The 21,659-nt window shown below is 51.4% G+C and overlaps 3 protein-coding genes across 3 annotated transcripts in view; all 3 read right to left on the reverse strand.

The window, feature by feature from the left end:
• The window catches only part of KIF19 (kinesin family member 19), a 28,280-nt gene extending 27,299 nt beyond the window's left edge, over window positions 1-981 (reverse strand). Inside the window, exon 1 of the mRNA XM_067022183.1 lies at window positions 968-981. The gene's annotated coding sequence lies outside the window, so the exon portion shown is untranslated. The remainder of the gene's footprint in view (window positions 1-967) is intronic.
• Window positions 117-20,758, reverse strand: DNAI2 (dynein axonemal intermediate chain 2). The gene is given in 13 exon segments (XM_067022188.1): window positions 117-889; window positions 891-950; window positions 1,476-1,700; window positions 2,176-2,322; window positions 3,000-3,135; window positions 4,607-4,830; window positions 7,990-8,112; window positions 9,224-9,363; window positions 13,228-13,341; window positions 14,299-14,441; window positions 17,584-17,705; window positions 18,695-18,856; window positions 20,576-20,758. Coding segments are annotated over 13 exon segments (2,031 nt in total). The 3' UTR covers window positions 117-637.
• Window positions 20,708-21,659, reverse strand: part of TTYH2 (tweety family member 2) — a 50,891-nt gene continuing 49,939 nt past the window's right edge. The window contains exon 15 of the transcript XR_010838354.1: window positions 20,708-20,769. The gene's annotated coding sequence lies outside the window, so the exon portion shown is untranslated. The remainder of the gene's footprint in view (window positions 20,770-21,659) is intronic.

A 21,659-nucleotide genomic window follows, 5' to 3' on the forward strand; every position in this document is an offset into this window, starting at 1 on the left:
AAGCGTGTGGCGCGCAGGAGAAGGCGGGGGCCAGGTTCCGCGTAGCTTAACCCCTTCCGAGAGCCAGCTTCTCCATCCAGAGTGTTCACGCCGCTGTGAGGAGCACATCTGGGGGTGTCCAGCGCCAGACACAGAGCCAGTGGCCACATTGCACCGTGTCGGCATCACCTGCTGGAGGGCTGGAGGGCCCGGGGGGATGGGTGGGAGGAACCCGGGCTGTGGGTCAGAAAGGCAGGACTCCGGCCTCGCCTCAGCCCCACCTGTACCACCAGATGGTGTGAGAATAAAGCCGCTCAGATCCGAGTACTTCCAAATGCAAGATACGCCCACATAAATGACAGCCTGTCTCGAGACCCAGTGGGAGAGAGGCAGAGATGATGAGCAGTCAAGGGATGGAAGCGGTGAGCTCCCCCGCGTGCAAACCCACCTCCCGTCCCCCTGTCGCTCCATCCGTGCCCGAGAACTGGACACACAGCCCCTCTCGCTGCCAGGGCCGGCTTCGTGGGCCGGCGCCCTGTGCGGCCACGCGGCCTGTGCTGACCAGGGCTCCACGCTCGCTTTAGTGTCGGCTGCCACTGTCTTGAACTTCTCAACACTTCTTTCTTTTTCTCTTTTCGGCCACGAGGCATGAGGGATCTTAGCTCCGTGACCAGGGATCGAACCCGCACCCCCTGCAGTGGAAGCGCAGAGTCTTAACCACTGGACCGCCAGGGAAGGCCCTTGAACTTCTCAATACTTCTGAAGTAGGGGGCCCCACGTTTTCCTTCCTTCCCTGACTAGGTGGCCGATCTTGCTTACAAGGGCAGACGCTGGCCCACACTTGCTTGTTCTTTTCCCTTCCGTGTTGTGCTTTCACTCTTTCACATCTTAGCGTCCTATCTGTGGGCCCCTAAAGGCAAGAGCCCAGACAGACCATGTCTTTTTCTTTGTCCCCTGGTACCGAAGAGGGCCTGGAAGGTGACACTACCTTTGTCACTCCATCTCCTCAGTTTCCAGATGAAAATGAAGGAACCGAGAAGTGAAGTGATCAGCCCAGGCGATACAGCTAGAAGGTGCTTTGGAGCCGGGGCCATGGATGGCTGAGCTCAGGACAGATGTCACCCCCTGACGCTAGGAGGGAGGGGTCATCACGGATCTCACAGCCCCCTCCTCCCGGGGCCTCCAGGCTCCCTCTTCTCCGCTGGCTCATGTAGCCCGGGTCACATGCATGTTCACTAGGTCCCCGTCGTGCTGGGGAGAGGAGGATCTCAAGAAGGACAGGGTACGGCTCTGCGCTCAGGGGGCCTGAAGTCTGTCTGGAGACTTAGGATTCCTCCGGAGGAAGGGAGTAATTCCTCCCACTTGCCAGACGGACAAATGAAGGTCCACCTGGCGAGGCCACTTGCTCGCAGCCGCCCGAGGTCAGCAAGCAGGCAGCCCCGGGCACCGTGGCTCCCTCCCCGCTGCGCCACCCCGAGCCCGCTCGAGGCCCCTACGCGCTTGGGCTCCTTCGTGGCTTCCGCTTCCCTCTTCTTCAGCTCCGTGAAGATAACATCAAAGAACTCCTCCTCGGCCTTGGTGACCAGCTCCTCCAGGTTCAAGGCAGGCTCCTCCTCCCTCAGGTCGTCAACCTTGCCCTCCGCCCTGCCCTTCTCCTTCAGTCGCATCTCACGGTGCCGGGCCTCCAGGATCTTCTCCCGCCGGGTCTCACGCTCAAATATCTGTGCACAGGGACAAAGAGGCCGTGGGAGAGGCGGGCAGGCACCTCCGGGGTGATGGACCTCAGCCCCCAGGGCGCCTTCCCCAGGACAGTCCCCTTGCAGCTAGCTGTCTTCTCTAGAGGCATTCCGCTAAGCCTTCCTTGGACAGGTTCTGCTGCCCCAAAAGTATGTTGTCTGAAACTAGACAAACTGACCGAGTCGAACCACTTGGATTTGCAGCTGAAGAAAACTGAAGCTTGGAGACGTAAAGTGACTTGCCCAGGGCCACTTGGCTACTGAGTAGTGAAGCCAGGGTGGATTCAGACATTCCCAACACCCATTTCTCGGGCTCCTTTCCTGATCTACCCCCAAATATCCATCCATTTCGCAGGAGGTGACAGAAAAGGGCATCTGTTCTTCCCTGACTGGCCCGCTTGGCCAGGGGGCCAGGTCAGGACAGGAGCTGGCGCGCGCCTCGCCCGGGGCCCGCACCTACCGAGGAAACCATGCTCTTCTCATCCCTCTGGAGGGTGCACAGCCCACTCGAGACATCCAGCAGCGTGGCTGTCCCCAGCTGGGAGCCACAGGCAATGAAACAGCCATTGTCCTGTGGCCGGAGGCAGAAGAGGGCCTCGTCACACACCTGTCGGAGGGTCAGGCAGACCCGGGTGAGGGAGGAGAGAGGAAACACGTCACCCTTTGTCGCTCTGATTATCTGGCTCTTGGGGAGACTTAGCCAAGCAGCCCCATTCAGACACCCTTGGTGACTCCCCCGATTGAGGGGGACCCCAGCCTCAACCCACAGGATGAAGTTCACACTCTACGACTGGCTGTAAAACCCTTCACCCGCAGCCTCATCTTCCGCCTCAGCCTTCCCCCCACACCCACCCCTTCAGTCCAGCCCCACTTTCTTTCTTTCTTTCTTTTTTTTCCTTGCTGCACTGTTGGGCGCTTGGCATCTTAGTTTCCGACCAGGGATCGAACCCGTGGCCCCTGCCTTGGGAGCGTGGAGTCTTAACCACTGGACCGCCAGGGAAGCCCCTTCAGCCCCCACTTTCCTTCTGCAGTTTCCCCAGCCCCGTGCTTTTCCACGGCCCTAGCCTGCAGGTCTCTGCTCCGGCTTTGCTGATAGGATAACGTTAGCTCAGGCTGGAAGGGGTCAGCTGCCGGGAGCCTGCACCCCGGCTTCTGAAGGAACAGGCCTGGAGGGAGGAAAGGCCGGGCATCTGCTTTTTTTCCTTTTTAAATTCCCCTCAGGTGATTCTGCCGTGCCACCAGAGTCTGAGGGCCTGGGTGCACGGGGAGGCAGGTGCACGTGACCTTCAGGCTGAGGGCGGGGTCACATTGCTTGAACACAAAGTCCCAGATGTCCAAGGTCCCGTCCATCTTGGTGGTGAAGAAGACCGCTGGCCTTACCGGGCTCCAGGCGCCATCAGTGAGATAAGCCATGTGGTACCTGTTGGGAGCCAGGTGCCACCGGTCAGGGACCCCTGTGGTTGGGAGGGATGGAGAGCCAGCTGAGCCGCAGCCCTACTCATCCAGCCCCGCCCCGGCTCCAGGATTTCATTGCTGGGCAGGAAGTTCTTCCTTGTGACTGACTTCTAGCCACGCCAGCCTCGCCACCCACAGCTCACAGTTTGCACTATAAAGGGTTTTGGGTGGGGTCCTTCCCAGGGGCTGGTCACTGACGTTGTTCACAGCCAACTCTGGGGCACAGGCTTGGGCCCAGTCCCCCAGCCGTGAGACTCACTTGAAAGGAGTTGGAGAAAGGAAAAGTTGCCCAGAAAAGTTCATGCCACCGAGATGAAGAGAGTGTTATACTTCCTACTTGGTTTAACCTAGATTTTCAACGATCTCTGCAGTGAAGAATGGAATTGGACCCTTATCTTATACTGTATACAAAAATCAACTCGAGATGAATTAAAGGCTAAAACGTATGACCTGAAACCATAAAACTTCTAGAAGAAAATGTAGTGGGAAAGTTCCTTGACATTGGCCTTGGCAATGACCTTTTGAATATGGCACCAAAGGCACAAGCAACAAAAGCAAAAATAAACACGTGGGATTAACATCAGCCTAAAAAGCTTCCGCACGGCAAAGGAAACAGTCAATGAAATGAAAAGGCAGCTAACACAGCGTTGTAAGTCAACTACACGTCATTAAAAGTTTTTAAATAAATCAATTAATTAAAAAATAAATTTAAAAAATGCACAGGCAACCTAAAGAAAATATTCGCAAGCCATCTATCTGATAAGGGGTTCACATCCTAAATATAGAAGGAACTCATACGACTCAATAGCAAAACACCAAATAACCCGATTAAAAAAAATGGGCAAAGGACCCAGACAGACATTTCTTCAAAGAAGACACACATATGGCCAACAGGTACGTGAAAAGATGCTCAACCTCCCTCATCATCAGAGGAGGGCCATCAAAGCCACAACGAGAAATCACCTCACAGCCGTGAGGGTGGCTAAGTTATTAGGAAAAGAAAAGATGAGCGCTGGAGAGGGGGTGGGGAAAAGGGAACCCTTGTGCACTGTGGGTGGGAATGTACATTGGTGCAGCCGCCATGGAGGACAGTGTGGAGGGTCCTCAATCCCATTTCCGGGTCTTTATCCGAAGGAATTGAAATCAGGATCTCGAAGAGACACCTGCCCTCCCATGTCCGCTGCAGCGCTACGCACAACAGCCGGACATGGTCACCACCTCAACGCCCAGCGGCGGACGAACGTGCGCTCGGAAGCATCTTCCCCTGTGAAGTAATCAAGCCACTGGCCCCGCGTAAGCTTGGCTGTTTGTGGAGGAGTGCTTCCTCCCTTTTATGGGCGGACGCGGAGAGGCTCAGCGCGCTCCCGGGCTGGGCTGGGCCCCCTCTGTCCCCTCCGCCCCCGGCCTCGCTCTCCCGCCCCGAATACCCGCCTCACTTGGTCCACATGATGGACGACTCCCGGCTGTCTTCTGACCAGATGCGGGCGGTCCAGTCGCCGACGGTCAGAAAGTTCTTCGGGTAAAACGGGTTTCGCTGCAGGGCGTAGATGGGGCCGTGGTGGCCTGCGAAGGTGCACACGATCTTCTCAGCCGACGTCTTGGCCTTGCGGTTGCAGGAGATGACGACGCCTTGCTCCGTGCCCACCATGAACTTGGTCGGCTGTGGAGGGGGCGACACGTGAGCGAAAGGCTCCATGGAGCATCAGCTCAGGGTTTAGCTGGCCAGGCGAGCGGTTTTCCGGAGTCAGAGGGGTGCAGCGGCAGGACGGCGGGGGGTCCAAAGGTGCTGAAAGTGCCTTCGGTTGGAGCCTCTGCTCGCGCTGTGCCCCGCCCCCTTCTAGGGAGCTGCGCCCACTCTCGCGCTTGATCAGATCCCACGCTTGTTTAAACCTGCCCGAGGGCCCCACAAATATATAATGAAGCCCCTCCCTGACGCTTCTGGTCCCTGGACAATCTCATCACCAGCCCTCGTCGTGTAGCCTCACTGTGTCCACTGAGCATTTTGCCATAAAGATCCTGAATGTTTACACATACGGTAAATGACTGAATCGATGATGTAAAACATGGATCTAGAAGAGCTCCCTCCGGCCTCCAACTACTACTCCCGTCAAAACTGGTCGACCTTGTACACCCGTGTCCATAGCATCTTTATTCGCAACACCCGAGTGTCATCGACATGTGAACGACACGTGGTCTGCCCATACAATGCAAGATCAGTTGGCCTCAGAAAGGAAGGAAATTCTGCCGCGTGCTACAATCTTGACAAACCTTGAGGACGTTGTACTAAGTGAAAAAAGCTCATCACAGAAAGACAAACGCAGGAAGTGTTCACTAAAGTGAGGTACCCGGAGGAGGTAAATTCACAGACACAGAAAGTTGAAGGGGCTGAAGGGAGGGGAAAATGGGGAGTTTGTTGATTAAAAGGTACGGAGCGTCAGTTTTGTAAGATGAAAAAGCTCCGGAGAGCCCACAATGTAAATATATTTAACAATGGTTAAGATGGTACATTTTACATTATGTGTGTTTTTTTGTTTTTGTTTTGACTACAATTAAAAAGAACAACTGGGCTACAGATTGGAGGGTCAAAGGAAAGTGAAGACCCTTCTACACTGTTGGTGGGAATGTAAATTGGTACAATCATTGTGGAGAACAGTAAGGAGGTTCCTTAAAAAACTAAATATAGAACTACCATATGATCCAGCAATCCCACTTCTGGGCATATATTTGAAAATATACATGCACCCCAATGTTAACTACAGCACTATTTACAATAGCCAAGACATGGAAGCAACCTAAATGCCCATCAACAGAGGAATGGATAAAGAAGAGGTGATACATATATACGATGGACTATTACTCAGCCGTTAAAAAAGAATGTAATAATACCATTTGCAGCAACATGGATGGACCCAGAGATGATCATACTAAGTGAAGTAAGTCAGACAAAGACAAAGATTCTATGATATCACTTATATGTGGAATCTAATTTAAAAATGATACAAATGAACCTATCTAGGGAGACTGCGCGCTCACAACGCAGGGGGCCCGGGTTCGATCCCTGGTCAGGAACTAGATCCCACGCGCATGCCGCATCTAAGAGTCCTCATGCTGTAACTAAGAAGCCCACATGCTGCAACTAAGCAGCTCGCGTGCCGCAACTAAAGATCCCGCCTGCCGCAACTAAGACCCCGCGTAGACTAAATAAATAAATATTTAAAGAACAAAACAAAACAAGAAAACCCCAAATGAATCTATTCATAAACAGAAACAGACTCACAGATATCGAAATGAAACTTACGGTTACCAAGGAGGAAAGGTGTGGGGAAGTGATAAATTAGGAGATTGGGATTAACGTATACACACTACTATATACAAAATAGATAACAAGGACCTTCTGTGTAGCACGGGGAGCTCTACTCAATACTCTGTGATGACATACATGGGAAAAGAATCTAAAAAAGAGTAGACATATGTATTATGTATAACTGATTCACTTTGCTGTAGAGCAGAAAATAACACAACATTGTAAAGCAACTATACCCCAATAAAAAGTAAACCAAAAAAATAAATAAATAAAAGGAAGGGAAAGAGACACAGCTCGAGAGTCCCAGAAAAGTAAGGAATGAAGTCAACTCCAGGGCTTCTGCAAGCCAGTAAAGGGAGATAAACCGCCCAGGTCCCGGTGGCCCTTCCTGCCTCAGACTCCTTGGTGGGGCAGGGGGTGGAGAGCCGGGGCCTCGGGGTCAGAGCCCTCGGTCTGAGCCCCAGCATCCCCGTGTTCTAGAGCATGTGACTTACCTCCCTAAGATGAAGTTGTTTATCTGCAAAGTAGGGATAATCACATCACCTCACAAGACGGTCTCGTGGGTGATCACACAAGCTCATCACGTAAGGCAGTTACCAGGGTCCAGCACCCAGTGTGGGAGAGGTGAGGGCTAGTAGCAGTGAGGTCATTGCATCTAGCACTTGGCCCAGAAACCTCTGATTCGGGGACAGAATGTTTCTCTGGGTCCTCCCCACTGTGACTCCACGTCCAGGGCTGGGGGTGGTCAGTGAAACTGTCTTCCACCTTGTCCACCACATTGATCTCCCAGCCTGGGGGGTGGGGGTGGGGACTCCCAGGGCAGGGGTGAGGCCAGAGCGCCTCCACCTCCTAAGGGCCTGGGAATGACGTCACACGGCCTGGAAGCAAACCAGTGGCGATCCCAAGGGGGAGCCAGGCCAAGAGCCATCTGGAAAGGTCGTTTTCTTGCTTTGGAGGGAGTCTTCACTTGCCGCTTCTAGAAGCTTCCCTCCTCGGACACAACCGCATTACCACTTTGGTATTTCTTTACTGTTCCTTCTCAGTTACTAAATGCCATCCTGGGCCCGTGCTCTGGTTTGCCAAGGAGCCTCCTCTGATCTCACTTTCCTCTCCAGCACCTCTTCTCTCCCCACGGAAGTGAAGCCACTGGCCCAGGGTCCCACGTGAGGCAGGGACAGAGCTGGAGCCTGGCCCCTGAATGCTGCTTGTGGACGGGGCTCTTCTCGTAGCATGGGGCCTCTCTGGAATCCTGTCCTTTCAGAAAGTTTGCCTTCTGACCGGCCTGGACGCCAGCCAGATGGCGACTCTTGAGGGAATTAGAATGGCCTCCTTCCTCTGCTCTGCTGCCCCCTGCTGGAAAGTGGTTGTAACGACCTCACAGGTCTAGGAGGATGGTCCAGTGCACAGGGTGAGAAGCAGCCCCGGGGTCTGTCGGACACAGTAGCCACGGGTCTGCCCTTGGCTTTGGCTGCCCTGGCAATGGAAGTCAGGGAAGGGAGAGGAAGGGACACCCACCAGAGTAGGCTCGAACTCCAGGGAGACGGCCCCCAGGGCATGCTCCAGCTGTCCCTTTTTGGTGACGTCCATGACGGCGACCTCGGTGGGCTCGCTCAGCTTCCGGACGTCCCACCACATGACCTGATGGGAGGAGGGGCCAACTTGGAGACCCGAGGTCCCGCAACTCTCCTGACTTTTGCCTCCTTGACCTTTTTGGGGCCACTCACTGGGGCCAAAGGGGTGTCTGACAGAGGCCACCAGCAACCCGAGGGAACAAGCACGCTTTGGGAATCAGTCCTCTGGTCCACGGTCCGAAGCCTGGCCCATCATCAGAGACGTGAGCAAGCTTCCTAAACTCCGGATGCCAGGGCCTCACCCCAGACCTACTGAAGGAAAATTGCCAGGTGTGGGCCCTGGAGTCTGTATCCCTAAAGGTTCCTCACAGCAGGGCAATACATAGCAACATTCAAAACGCACACGTGCTTTGGCCCAGAAATCCCACCGCCAGGAACGTATGCTTCCCATGTGTGCAGTAAGCTATATACAAACACACTCTTTGCCACATTTTTTGGTAACTACAAAATATTAAAATCCACTTAAACAAATTCCAGCACACCCATCATTTGTTAAGTCCTTAGCAGGCGTGGGGCAGCGCTTTACGGTATATGTAATCATCTGCAAGACATGCTAAATGAAAAACGTCAAGTGCAGATCAACGTGCAAGGTGTACAGAAAGAGAGCACAGACAGACACGTTTGCTGCTGTAGGCAGACACGGACCCCGGAGGCTGATGTAGGGGGGCGCCTACAGGGAGGGGGACTGGGAGGCTTAAAGGTAGAGGTGGGAGGAAGGCGTTTCACTGTCAGCCCTTTTGTACCTTTGGGATCTTGTTCCGTGTGCATGTATTACCTATTATTCAATTTAAAAATGGAATGGGGCTTCCCTGGTGGCGCAGTGGTTGAGAGTCCGCCTGCCGATGCAGGGGACGCAGGTTCGTGCCCCGGTCCGGGAGGATCCCACGTGCCGCGGAGCGGCTGGGCCCGTGAGCCGTGGCCGCTGAGCCTGCGCGTCCGGAGCCTGTGCTCCGCAACGGGAGAGGCCACAACAGTGAGAGGCCCGCGTACCGCAAAAAAAAAAATAAAATAAAGAAAAAAAAGGGATGACAAACATTCTTAGGTAATTCAGTGGGACGCCGGGAACCTGCTACTGATCCCCGCCCCCTCGCCCCCTCCAGCGCCTGGCTGGCTGGTACCTGCCCGTCGGTGGATGCCGAGAAGCACTCGGTGCCCGTCTTCGACTGCAGCCAGATGGTGCCGTAAACAGGGTCTCGGTGGCTGAACTCAATGGTGGACAGCTCTGCCACCAGGCTGCCCTTCCGGGTGTCCCAGCAGGCTGGCGGGGAAGAAAATGAAGGGGATGTGACGGGGGCACAGGCTTCCTTTCTTAGTGCAGGGAGCACGGGATAGAGGGATGCTGCTTGTCTTGGTTTGGCAGGTATGTGGTGTTTTAGAAGCGGGGCTAAGTTCAAACCCGCCCGAGTTCCCTACCAGCCCCCAAAGCATGCTTCGTTCATTCCACTGAGCCCCTAACACGTGTTGAGCGTGACACTGGGCACTGGAGAAGCCACTGGGATTCAGAGAGCCACAGTCCCTGGGAGACAGGAAGGGAGATCTGCAAGTACAGCCCGTGCTGTGATTGCTCCAGAAGGAGACACACGGAGGCAGTCAGGGAAGGCTTCCTGGAGGAAGTGAGAAGGAACTAAGACTGAGGAGGATCCTCGGGATGCGGTGAGCCAGGCAAAGAGAGAGGAGCACCTCCACCCCAGGGAAAGGCTCTGGGAAGTAAAAACATCTATGCAGATCTCTCCTGCTGCATCCACTCATTCCCTTTTCGCCTCTGTACCTTTGCTGCATCTGATCGGAAAGAAACACACAGAGAGAGATTTATCCTTTCTTCTGATTGATAATTAGTACGTCGCTTCTTCTGTTTTACCAAGAAAGACTCGAAGCTTACCTATTATTTTGTCCCAGTGGATTCTGTTTTCATTTTCCCACGAGTGTATAGCGAGGACCCACCCTATTACTCAGAGCTGTTTCTAGGAAAGCTGGTTTTGTAAAACAACAACAAAAGTCCATGATCCATAAGTCTTGATTTATGGAATCCAAGCCCAAGGCATTTGGCCCTGGACCAGTCTGGCCCAGAAACAGGTTTTCTTAGCTAAGCTCTCTCTGCTTGGGCAAAGCAGTACTCCAGGGAGGGTCCCACCATGTCTTTCTTACAGACAGCAGAGCCCCAGAGCCTGGGCTGGTCCGAGCTGGCAAGAAAAACCACTGAAAGGGGTTATGAATGATGAGCAAGCCTGGGTTCCTGAATAAATCGTGGCCAAGTGGCTTTGCTTCAGTCTTTTAGAGCCTGGGCACCCAGATAAAACTGCAGGAGGTTTATGGGAGCCCACGTCTATTTCATAACCCAGGAGCTCCCCTGGAGAGGAGGCAGCAGGTCTAAGAGGGAGATCAGAGGCCTCAGGAGGCTAGGAGGCCAGGAGGCAGCCTGGCCACAGAGAGTTGCTGAGAAGTGTCCCAGCCATTCCGGCCCCTGCTCCTGGAGCAAGAGGGGAACATAGGAGAGCTCGTGAAGACAGGAGGGAAGGGGGAACCCTTTTCATGTCTGGTTGAGTCTGGCCGGGGATGCAGACAGGAGGATTAATTGTTTGGTTACTTCAAGGCGAGAGGTGAAGTGCAGGCAGGAACCTGCAGGGCCCACGTGGGCAGGTTTCTTCTGAGCTCACCAGGGATACCAACCTCAGTTTTCTGGGTGTCCTACCAGCAAAAACGGCAGAGTAAAGACCTCCGAGAATTCTCTCCTCCATAAAGGCCAAGAGAACATTGGCAAAATTGGTCAGAATCAACTTTTTCAGAACTCTGGAAATTAGCCAAAGGCTGGCAGCAAATCAGAGTGTTTATTTGAGAAACACGGCTGAATCTTGGTAAGAACAGTAAGTTCCGTTGCATTTTGACTTGCCCTAGTTAGGATCCTATACTCTCCGCTTCTATGGTAGCCTTGAAAAATAACATTCTGCCTTCCTGGTAAAAAACCAACAGCCTGGCAGCCAAAGGATGGAGCAGAATGGAGCTGGAGCTCTTTCAAAGTCTCCCATTTCAAAGAATTGTCATTATTTGACCTGTCTGTCTGGTGGTTCCCTGGAAGACCCCCCACTTGCAAGGCTGTCTATATTCACCTTGACTTGGAGCTTGCCCAGTGAAAAAAATCTTTTTAAGAAGGCAAGTTTGAAAATAATTACAATTACAGACAACTGATTAACTTTGCAGTGCCCCACAGTGGTGGATAACAAGTGGGTCAAACAATAGGCTAACCAAAAAGCTTGAAAGGAAAAGCTGGAGAATGTCCACAGGGGTTTTGAAAAGCTCCTGGAACCTAGAAGGTCACATGCATGGGTACAGCTGTGTGCATTCCCAGGGCTGCACACATACTTAGGAAAGAACTGAGGAGGCCCTAAGCTTTCACCTCTGGCTGACCTTAAGGCTCGGTGCAGCGGCTAAGGCAGAGTTGGCTACTGCCTGGCTGAGTGTTGGAGGTATGCTCAAGTATGCACACAGAGCCTCCCAGCAAAGTCTGTGAGATATATTGGCTCCAGATGACAACAAGCTGAAAACATTCATCTCAAGTGCACAGGGAACATTCTCCAGGATAGACCACATGTTAGGCCATAAAACAGGTCTCAATAGAGTTTAAAGCTTGAAATCATGCAAGGTATCTTTTCTTACCATAACAGAATAAAACTAGAAACCAATAACTGAAGGAAAACCGGAAAATTCACAAACATAGAGAAATTAAACAACATACATCTAAATAATCCATGGGTCAAAGAAGAAGTCAAAGGGAAATTAGAAAATACCTTGAAATGAATGAACATGAGAAGACAGCATACCAAAACTTAAGTGTAGCTAAAGCTGCGTTTAGAGGTAAATGTATAACTGTAAATATCTATATTTTTAAAAACCTCAAATCAATAATTGAACCTTCCACTTTAAGAAATTTAGAAAAAGAAGAGCAAAATAAACCCAAAGCAAGCAGAAGGAAGGAAATAATAAGGATTAGAGTAGAAATAAATGAAATGGAGAGTTTAAAAACTGAGAAAAATCAATAAAATAAAAAGTTGGTTCTTTGAAAATAAAACAAAATTTACCAACCTCTAGCTAGACTGACCAAGTGAAAAGGAGAGAACGCTAAAATTACTAAGACCAGGAAAGACATAGGAGATGTTACCACCAACCTTACAGAAATGAAAGGATTGTAAGAGAATGAACAATTGTGTCAACAAATTAGATTACCTAGATGAAAAGGAAAAATTCTAGAAAGACACAAACTATCAAAACTGATTCAAGAAGAAATAGAAAACGTGAGAAGACCTGTAACAAATAAAGAGGTTGAATTTTCAACTTTAAAACTACCAATAAGAAAAATCCTTGGACCAGATGGCTTCATTGGTGAATTCTACCAAATATTTAAAGAAGAATGGCTATCAACAGTTCACAAACTCTTCCAAAAAAAAAAAAAAAAAACCAAACAGAAGAGTAGTAACACTTCCTCATTCATTCTTTTTTTTTTTTTAAAATGTATGAAGTTTTATTTAACTCACTAATGAAAGAACAAGCAAGACGGTAAGCTGGTTTTAAACAAGTTTTGATAGAATCAGTTTCTAAACTGAATGAATCTCACTGTAAATGATCTTCACACCTCTTGTTTTAGTCAGTTCTATAATTCTTTTTTTTCCCTCCCCCCCCCAACATTCACTCTATACGGCTGGTATTACTCACACCCATTACCGTATAGGTTGCCCCGACTGCACCTCCTGAGATGGAGCTGCCCAGTGGTCTCATAACCCCTTTGCCTCTAGCTAACCTAGCCTACCTAGCTCAGGGTAGGTGTACAGTGAATGTTTCTTGACTTTACTTGGCCCGGAATTTTCTTAACTTTTTATTTTGAACTCATTTTAGACTCACTTGAACTTCTACAACTGAAGACACGGCTGAGCTATCAGCAAAACCTGTCTCACCTTGACGTCTGGAAGTTGCAGGAAGTCCCCACCCCACTTTGTCCTCCACGGCAAGCCTGGCCAGGCTTGGTGGGCCCTGGCCAGACAGCAGCAGGGGCCAAGCTGCCTGAGAGCCTGCAGGGGACTCGGGCTGACGCCTGGTTAAGTGCCGGGGTGTGTGTGGGGGGGTCCCTCCTTACCGATCTGCCCATTGTAGCAGCCTGCCAGGAGCACGTGGGAATCTTTGGGGTTGTATTCCAAGGTGACAAGAGGAGAAGACGGCTTTAGGGCAATTTCTGGCCTGTTGGGGTTTTCTACAAAGCAGAACAACAACAACAACTATATATATATATTCTACCAGACCTGGAAAAATAAGGACAGGGTCAAACACTTTAACTCCTTCTACAGGTGGTGGGGTGGCAGGGGGAAGCCTGGAAGCCCCTCTCCAGGCTGCAATCTCTGGTCCTCAGTGGCCAGCATCTAGCCCTGGAGGCTCTTCTACTGGTTTTATTTTTGGGACTCAGCATTGTGTGTGTGTGATTTTCATTCTAGTCCATTTTCCAGGTTCGGTATTAAATGAGGTTTAAGGCTTTTACAAAGAGTCACCTCTCCCCCGACTTGTGTGAACCAGCTGCCCTGTCTGTACAGCAGGGGTGATGATGGAGCCCGGCCCACGGGGCAGCGCTAAGAGCTCATTGTGCAGAGCTCAGGAGTGTAAAGGGCTCAGTCCTGTGCGTGGCACAGACACCTGCTCATAAAGGCTGACGTTTATTTTCACGACGACAGCAATGAGGGGCGTCTGAGAGCATGGACGGAGCCCACGATCACCTGCCGCCTGCCAGACTCTGCCCTTGGAGTGAGCCCTTCTGTCAACAGTGGTCCGTGCTCCCGAGTGGACACGCTGCCCCTCCTGGCCATGAATTAGGGGAAAGTGCCAGGACAGGTGGGACAGAGGTGAGTCCCTGCGTCCCTGTGAGGACCCCTTGGGTCCCTTCTCAGTCTGCGGGGGACTCTTTCTGATATGCTCTTCAGGGACCCAGAGTTGGGTCTCCATGTGGTCTGGTCTTGAATGCCCTGGGATCTGGAAATGGAGGGAGTTCCTGCTTCTGCTTTGGTTCCGCGTGGCTTCCTCTGGGGTCGTTGGGCATCCCAGTGAGGGGCCAGCCCCACGAGAGTCCTGCTGCCTCTACCTTCCTCCCTCCGAGTTTCCACTGGTCTCCGCCGCACCCCCTCATCCTCCCCTGAGGCTGCCGGACCTCCCTGCTCCTCACCCAGGTCCCAGATGTACGATTCGTTGCTCATGCCCTCAGGTGCCCGTTGAAAATTCAAGCAAGAGTACGCCACTGCCAACTTCCTGTTGCCATCGGGGTGCCAGGAGATGTGTGTGGCTGGCCGCTTAATTTCCTGGGGATCCCTTTAGGGGAGGGCAAGAGGGCAGAAGACTGAAATCCCAGGCTCCCTAAATTTCTTATTTGCTAAATGTTATTTTAAAAGAATTCATACAGGCTTTCCCTGGTGGCGCAGTGGTTGAGAGTCCACCTGCCGATGCAGGGGACACGGGGTCGTACCCCGGTCCGGGAAGATCCCACATGCCGCAGAGCGGCTGGGCCCGTGAGCCGTGGCCGCTGAGCCTGTGCGTCCGGAGCCTGTGCTCCGCGACGGGAGAGGCCACGACAGTGAGAGGCCCGCGTACCGCAAAAAAAAAAAAAAAAAAAAAAAAAAAGAATTCATACATATCTAAACATTCGCTCAGATAAATTTATCTTAAAAACAAAGCTGGTAGGACTCCCTTAATTGGAAAACTGATCTCACCAGCCATAAATAAAAACTAATAAAAATTAAGACAATGGAAATAAAATATTAAATTTCAGCCTGATGTCTTCGTTTGCTGAAAGTTCCGAGCCTGAGGCTTGATTTCTCACTAATATTAAACTACGAGGGAGGCTGAAGAATTCAGCCATTATGCTCCTTGGTATTTGCTCACTTGAGTTGACAACATATGTCCACACAAAAACCTGCACACAGAGGTTTACAGCAGTTTTATTCGTAATTCCCCAAACTTGGAACCAACCAAGTCGCCCTTCGGTAGATGAGTGGATAAACTGTGGTACATCCAGACATCATTATTGTTCAGCATTAAAAAGAAACGAGCTCCCAAGCCATGAAAAGACATGGTGGAAACCTAATGCACATTGCTAAGTGAAAGAAACCGATCTGAAAAGGCTACATGTTGTATGATTCCAACTATATGACATTCTGGGAAAGGCAAAAGCATGGAGACAGTACAAAGATCAGTCGTTGACAAGGGTTTGGGGGCAGGGAGGGATACGTAGGTAAAATACAGGGGATTTTTGGACAGTGAAAGTATTCTGTATAATACATTTGGAATGTATGACACCAAGAGTGAAGGCTAATGTAAACTATAAACTTTGGGTGTGCTGTAGGCATCCCCCCAAATTTCATATGTTGGAGCCTAATCTCCAATGGGCTGCTATTAGGAGGTGGGGCCTTTGGGAGGCGATTAGGTCATGAGGGTGGAGCCCTAATGAATGGGATTAGTGCCCTTATAAAAGAAGGCCCACAGAGATCCCTCACCCCTTCTGCCTTGTGAGTCCACAGAAAGCAGACGGCTGTCTCTGAGTTAGAAAAGTGAGTCCTGGGAATTCCCTGGAGGTCCAGTGGTTAGGACTCAGCACTTTCACTGCAGGGGGCCGGTGAGTCCTCACCAGACACAGAACTTGACCTTGCTGGCACCCTGATCTCAGACTTTCAGCCTCCAGAGTGGTAAGGGATAAATTTCTGTTGTTTATAAGCCACCCGACTAACGGTACTTCGATACAGCAGCCTGAACAGACAAAGGGCAGGGTGTAATGATGTCAGTGTTGCTCTCTGACTGTGACAGATGTTCCACCTGCGGGGAGGGAGGAGGGGAGGGACGCTGATGGTGGGAGAAGCTGTGTGCGATGGGGGAGGATGGGGCATGTGGGAACTCTCCGTACTTTCTGATCAGTTTTGCTGGGGACTTAAAACTGCTCGAGAGGCACTGCTTCGGGAAAGATCTGAGGTGCTCTCTTTACTTGTTGCAAGTAATAAATCCTTCCTTCTCTGGAAAAAAAAAAAAAAAAAAACTGCTCGAAAAAAATTAACTCTTAATAGAAAAAATGAAAGGGGTGGGAGAATGTATAAGAGTTAGAAGAGGATTAAAGACTTACTGGCCCCAAACTGACACTTTGTCATTGACGTCACCGGAAGGAATGAACGAAAGTGGGAAATGAAATAACTTTCTGGCCATGTGACTCATCCACAGCTCTCCTCCCTGGGAGCACTGCTAGAGTAGTGGAAGGAGCACAGGCTGAGGCCCATCCTTGGTTGGGTCACCCACCCACTGTGAGCCCTGAGCACATCCCCTTCCTAGGGTCAGTTTCCTCATCTGTCAGACGCGGAGGTTGGATGGCCTGACTTCTAATGCATCAGCCCTCTTGGATATCCACATGGGAGGTCAGACCCCAGCAGGGCTGGAGCAGCAGGGCAGACAGCCCCCGCCCCACTCTGGCCCTTCTCTTGCACGCCCATTGCCAGAAGCCTGCTCGGCGCACCATGACTCAGCCCCGGATCAGAAAAGAGTCCTTACTGGTCGTGCCGGGGCTGGGTGAAACACTTCCCAGGGCCCTCAGTGGGTCACGGTAGCCAAATGAATCCTCTAGAGTTGGCATTTGAGGCTAGTCACGTCTGAAATCACAGGTATTCTCTGCATATTTGAGCATACACACACACACACACACACACACATATACACGTATACCTGCACACACACATGCATATATATATACATACACATGTATACACATATGCATACATACAGGCACACATGCATATAGGTGTATTTTAAACAAAAAGGAGTGCTCTCTACACACTGTTCTGCCCCTTGTTTTGCTCTGGTTTCACATAGTGAATCTTGGAAACTCTCTGTAGGCACGTAAGGAGCTGCCCCATCCATTCTGACGGCCGCGGTATTCAACAGTGTGGGCAGACCAGAATTGCTGGAACCAGCCCCCTACCGATGGGTTTAGCTTCCTTCCAGTCTTTGGCTATTAGCACACACCCCGCCGCAGTGGCTATCCAGGGACTTCACGCATGTGTCTGTGGGATAAATGTCTTTTGTCAGATTTCTGCTGCCCGTGGAGGTCATCCCAGGCACACTCCTGAGAGTTTGGGACGAGGGTCTTGTTTACTCACAACGCAGCCGGATCACTGATGTTTGGTACTTGATACGTTCTCTACACCATATGAATCAACCACACTTGTACACAGCTTTGCAAATTTGCCTTAGTCTTTCCCCAGACTCTGTCCTCCCTTTCCACCAACCAGGCCTGCCCTCGGGGTAGGCACCACTGGTCTGCTGGGCGTTTTATCGCTCTGTCCCTTATTAAGCTCGGATCACAGATGGCATTGTACCCATGGCATGGAGCGACTGGCAAGGGGTCACCTTTGGAAGCACCCGCGCACAGGGCTGAAAGAAATTGGCCAGACACCTACCTGCCTGGCTATGGAGGTACCTGAAAACATTGACGGTTTTAGCTGAAGGGGCCTCTTCCATCACCTCCACCGCATCCTCGGCCTCAAAATACTCCTGGTAGATGTCAATGGCATTATTCTGTTTGATGCAGTGCTCCACGATCTGAGGAGGACACATCGGGAGTTCTTAGCAGTAAAGGGAGGTCCTTTCAGCCTGACCAGGGCTGAGATGGAGTCTGGGAGGGACGAGAAATATCTAGTAGTCTTTTCCCATCCTTCCAGCCCATGCATTTTCAATGGGGGCAACATCTACCCCCCAAAAGGGTGGAAATTGGTTCTTGGGGGTAAAATATTATTACTTTTTTTTTTTAATACAAAGCACAGATATACATACAGTACATAAATATATAGTACACCTACGGTATGACATTTTCATTGGGGTGGGGCAATGTCTAAAAAGGCTTGTTGGGGGACAACAATGAAAAAAAGGTGAAGAAACACTGCTCCAGGCAAACAGAATTAGTAACCACTCCATATATGGCATCCATCTCCTGTTTCCTCCACCCAGAAGGCCATTCCCCGTTATTCCAAATGTCCAACAAGGAAAAGCTCGAGATCAAGTGCCACCTCTTCCAGGAAGACTCCCCTGATTCCTTCCACAGGAAATCAACTCTCCCTCCTTATGGGGCAAATGGCAGAGCATCTTTTCTCTTACAGCCTTTCTTTCTACATTATACAGTGATACCCCTGTATTTGTTTTTGGTCTCTCAATGGATTATAAACTCTTTGGGGCAGAATATATTTGAATTTCATTTTTGCAATCTCTACTGCACCTGGCAGAGACTAGAAGCTCCATCCAAATGTGTCGAATGAATGAATGATCCCTACTGGCAGGTAGCTGCTGGGTGGGGTTCCTTGGGGCTCTCTTTGCCCAGAGGATTTGCCACTTTTCAGATTCCTCTTAAAGCCCATTCAGTCCTTGGACCTTCTTCTGGTCTGCTGTGTGGACCTGCCTGCCTGCTCCCAGACAGAAGGTTCCATAACGTAGCTGGTGTCCTTCCCCGAGGAGCCACAGTTGCTGAGCTTGACATGTAGCTGGGGAAGCAGAGGGACGGCTGAGGCCCTGACCACTGGCGCTGAAGGAAGCCTTACCGAGCCCAGCTGCGTGATGCTGTTGATGTAGTTCTCATCCTTCTCCACCTTCTTCCGGAAGCGGATTGTCTGCTCCAGCTCCAGGGGGCTCACATCCTTGGGCCAGCCCCCCTCGACGTGATTGACCCCCCGGCTGTCCATTTCAAACCGCTCTGTGTTGGCCTAAACAGAGAGCCACAGGTGAGAAGACGCCTGGCCCTGGTGGAAGCATCCGACCACTTCTGCAAACCAGTGTCCCAGGGCTCCCGGGTCCCTGGGCTCTGAGCACTCAGGGGTGGACCCGTGAGGTGCCCCTGGCCAAAGCCACTATATTTTCAGGTCCAGCAAGGAACTTTCTGGTCCTCAGGTGGTCACAGGCAGCCACAAAAGTGCCACCCCTGTGGAGTCAGCAGCTTTGCAGATGCTGCCAGTGGCTATGGAAAATCCAGTTCTGACCTGACCTAAAGGTCCAGAGGAGCCCACCCATCGGTCCTGTGGGATCCCAAGGGAAAATGTGACTAAGCTTTCTCCACTCTACCATTTACAATGTCACAGGAATCGAAACATAAAAACAATTAAGAATGCGGACTTGCTTTGCCCCTTCTCTGTTGTAGGGAGGATGGCATAGATGTAGTTTTACCCCTTAAACTTACCTCTTTTCCTCCTTCCCAGTTTTCCCCCATCTTTTAAATTGTGGTAAAATACACATAACATAAAATCTACCATTTTGACTAAAATGTACAAGTCGGTAGCATTAAGAACAGTCACAATGTTGCACAATCATGATCGCTAACTAATTCCAGAACTTTCTCATCACCCCAAATGAAGACTCCATACCCACTGAGCGGTCACTCCCTTTCTCCTTTTCCTTTTTGAGCCAGTTCTCACAAAAGCTAAAAGTTTCAACAGGGTGGAGCTGCTGACAGAGGAGACCCCGATGTGGGTGTGGCCCTCATGGCCACCATCTTGTTTAGGTGGCTACACCGTGAACAAAACCACCCTGGTCCCCATGACAGCAGCTTGCCCTAGGAAAGCAAGAAACTCAGTTTGCTTGAACTGTGAGTTATTGGAGCCATCCACAAAGTGTTTTGGCCAAATCAGTGTGATTTTCACTCCGTTGATTTGGGAACATGACAGTTGTGTTAACGCCTTCAGTCTAATCTTCTCCCAGCAGGTCTTTTTTTTTTTTTTTTTTTTTTGCGGTACCCGGGCCTCTCACTGTTGTGGCCTCTCCCGTGGCGGAGCACAGGCTCCGGACGTGCAGACTCAGCGGCCATGGCTCACGGGCCCAGCTGCTCCGCGGCACGTGGGATCCTCCCGGACCGGGGCACGAACCCGTGTCCCCTGCATCGGCAGGCGGACCCTCAACCACTGCGCCACCAGGGAAGCCCTCCCAGCAGGTCTTGACATAATCAGGAGCTGATCACTTGGTTCAGACAGACCAGGAGAAATCTGGGAGTTTGGGCAGCAACATGGCCCTCAGTTCCTTTATCTTGGAGGCACCTCTGACCAGCACTTTCTATGGGACACTTTCCTTTTCCCCAGCTAGGCAGGTCCTGTAGATGTGAATCCCTGGCCCCCTCAGATACCTCTCCCAGATGTACCCAATGCCTAAAACAACTCTAGTAAGAGTCTTAGAGGTGAGGCCAGAGCCCCTGGGAGAGAGAACGTCTTGATTTACATTCACCCAGCCCAGGGAGTGGCTGGTGCTGGGCCTTGTCCTGACCCTGGGCACCGAGGTGGGTCTGGGAGCGAGTCTGCCCTCGTACTTCCAGCATCTTCACTGGTCCACTCTAACTGGTTTCCAGGGGGACGGAGTCACCCAGCCCCACTTGCCTGCCTTGGCCAGCCACCCTGCCGGACCACACCTCCACTGGCCCGGCCCCTGGGGCAGGGACCCACCTCGTGTTCCGACATGCTGGTGGAGCACTGGATGCCCGTGTCCACGGGGTTCCGCTCCACGAATTGCTTGGCCAGCTCAGGGTTGGGCGGTATGTCGATGTTCAGCTCTGCCTGGCGGTCGGAGAAGTTGCATTGCTTCCCGAACTCGCTGCGCTTCTTGACATACACGTACACAATCTCCATGGTACCAGCTGCTGCAGGAACAGAGGGAGGGTGTGTGGTGAGGGGCCCCAGCTGGCTGCTTCCCAGTCCCCACGGACCCTACCACCGGGGGCAGTGCCAGGTTCCCAATCTGGTTGCGGGGGGGTGGTTCCTAATGGACTTATCCGGATGCTGCGTCTGCATTTGAAAAAATAATTTATGGAGTGATGACTACAGACTAAGCATCATCTGGTTCAGTTCTCACCGTTGCCCTCTGAAGTGGACAATAAAATCACCATTTTACTTTGGAGGAATCCGATGTTTGGAGATACCCAGAATGCCTTTGCACAGGATCACATAGCTCACACGTGGTACAGCTGGTCTACCTGACTCCAAAGCTCTTACTCACCAAATGATACAGTTTTTGCTGAGCTAGTATGTTTATGGCAAGGCAGGAAGAAATACTGATGGCGATTATGTCGAACTAAATTCCCTGCCACACACTGGACCTGATCCTAGAGCATACAGATTTGAGCCCCAGGCCTCTCTGGAAACCCTCCCATCCAACCACGTGATTGCCAGAAAGGCTCACCCACTAGGTTACCGGATTCCACCCTCCATCACCGTGTGGGAGCCTCACTGAAACCTCTTCCCTCCACGTCACTCCAACGGGGACAGGGCTGGGAGTCCAGCTGAGAAGGAGAGGGGGTCAGACCACTTCCCCAGCAGGCAGAATAGTTAGGCCTTTGGGAAACCCTCTGACTTGTGTTACTGGTCATGAAAGGCACAGTGGGAAATTGAAAAGCAGGCTGGGTTGGACCCTGACTTCAAGTTCTGGCCCTGCCACTCACCAGCTGCTTGACCTCGGCTGGGCCACTCAGTCATTCCAAGACTTGACACACGCAGGATGCCGAGAAGGTGAAATGCAAGATCTCGGGCAGCA

The sequence above is a fragment of the Kogia breviceps genome, chromosome 19 (assembly GCF_026419965.1).
Source record: "Kogia breviceps isolate mKogBre1 chromosome 19, mKogBre1 haplotype 1, whole genome shotgun sequence".
Lineage (NCBI taxonomy): Eukaryota > Metazoa > Chordata > Mammalia > Artiodactyla > Physeteridae > Kogia > Kogia breviceps.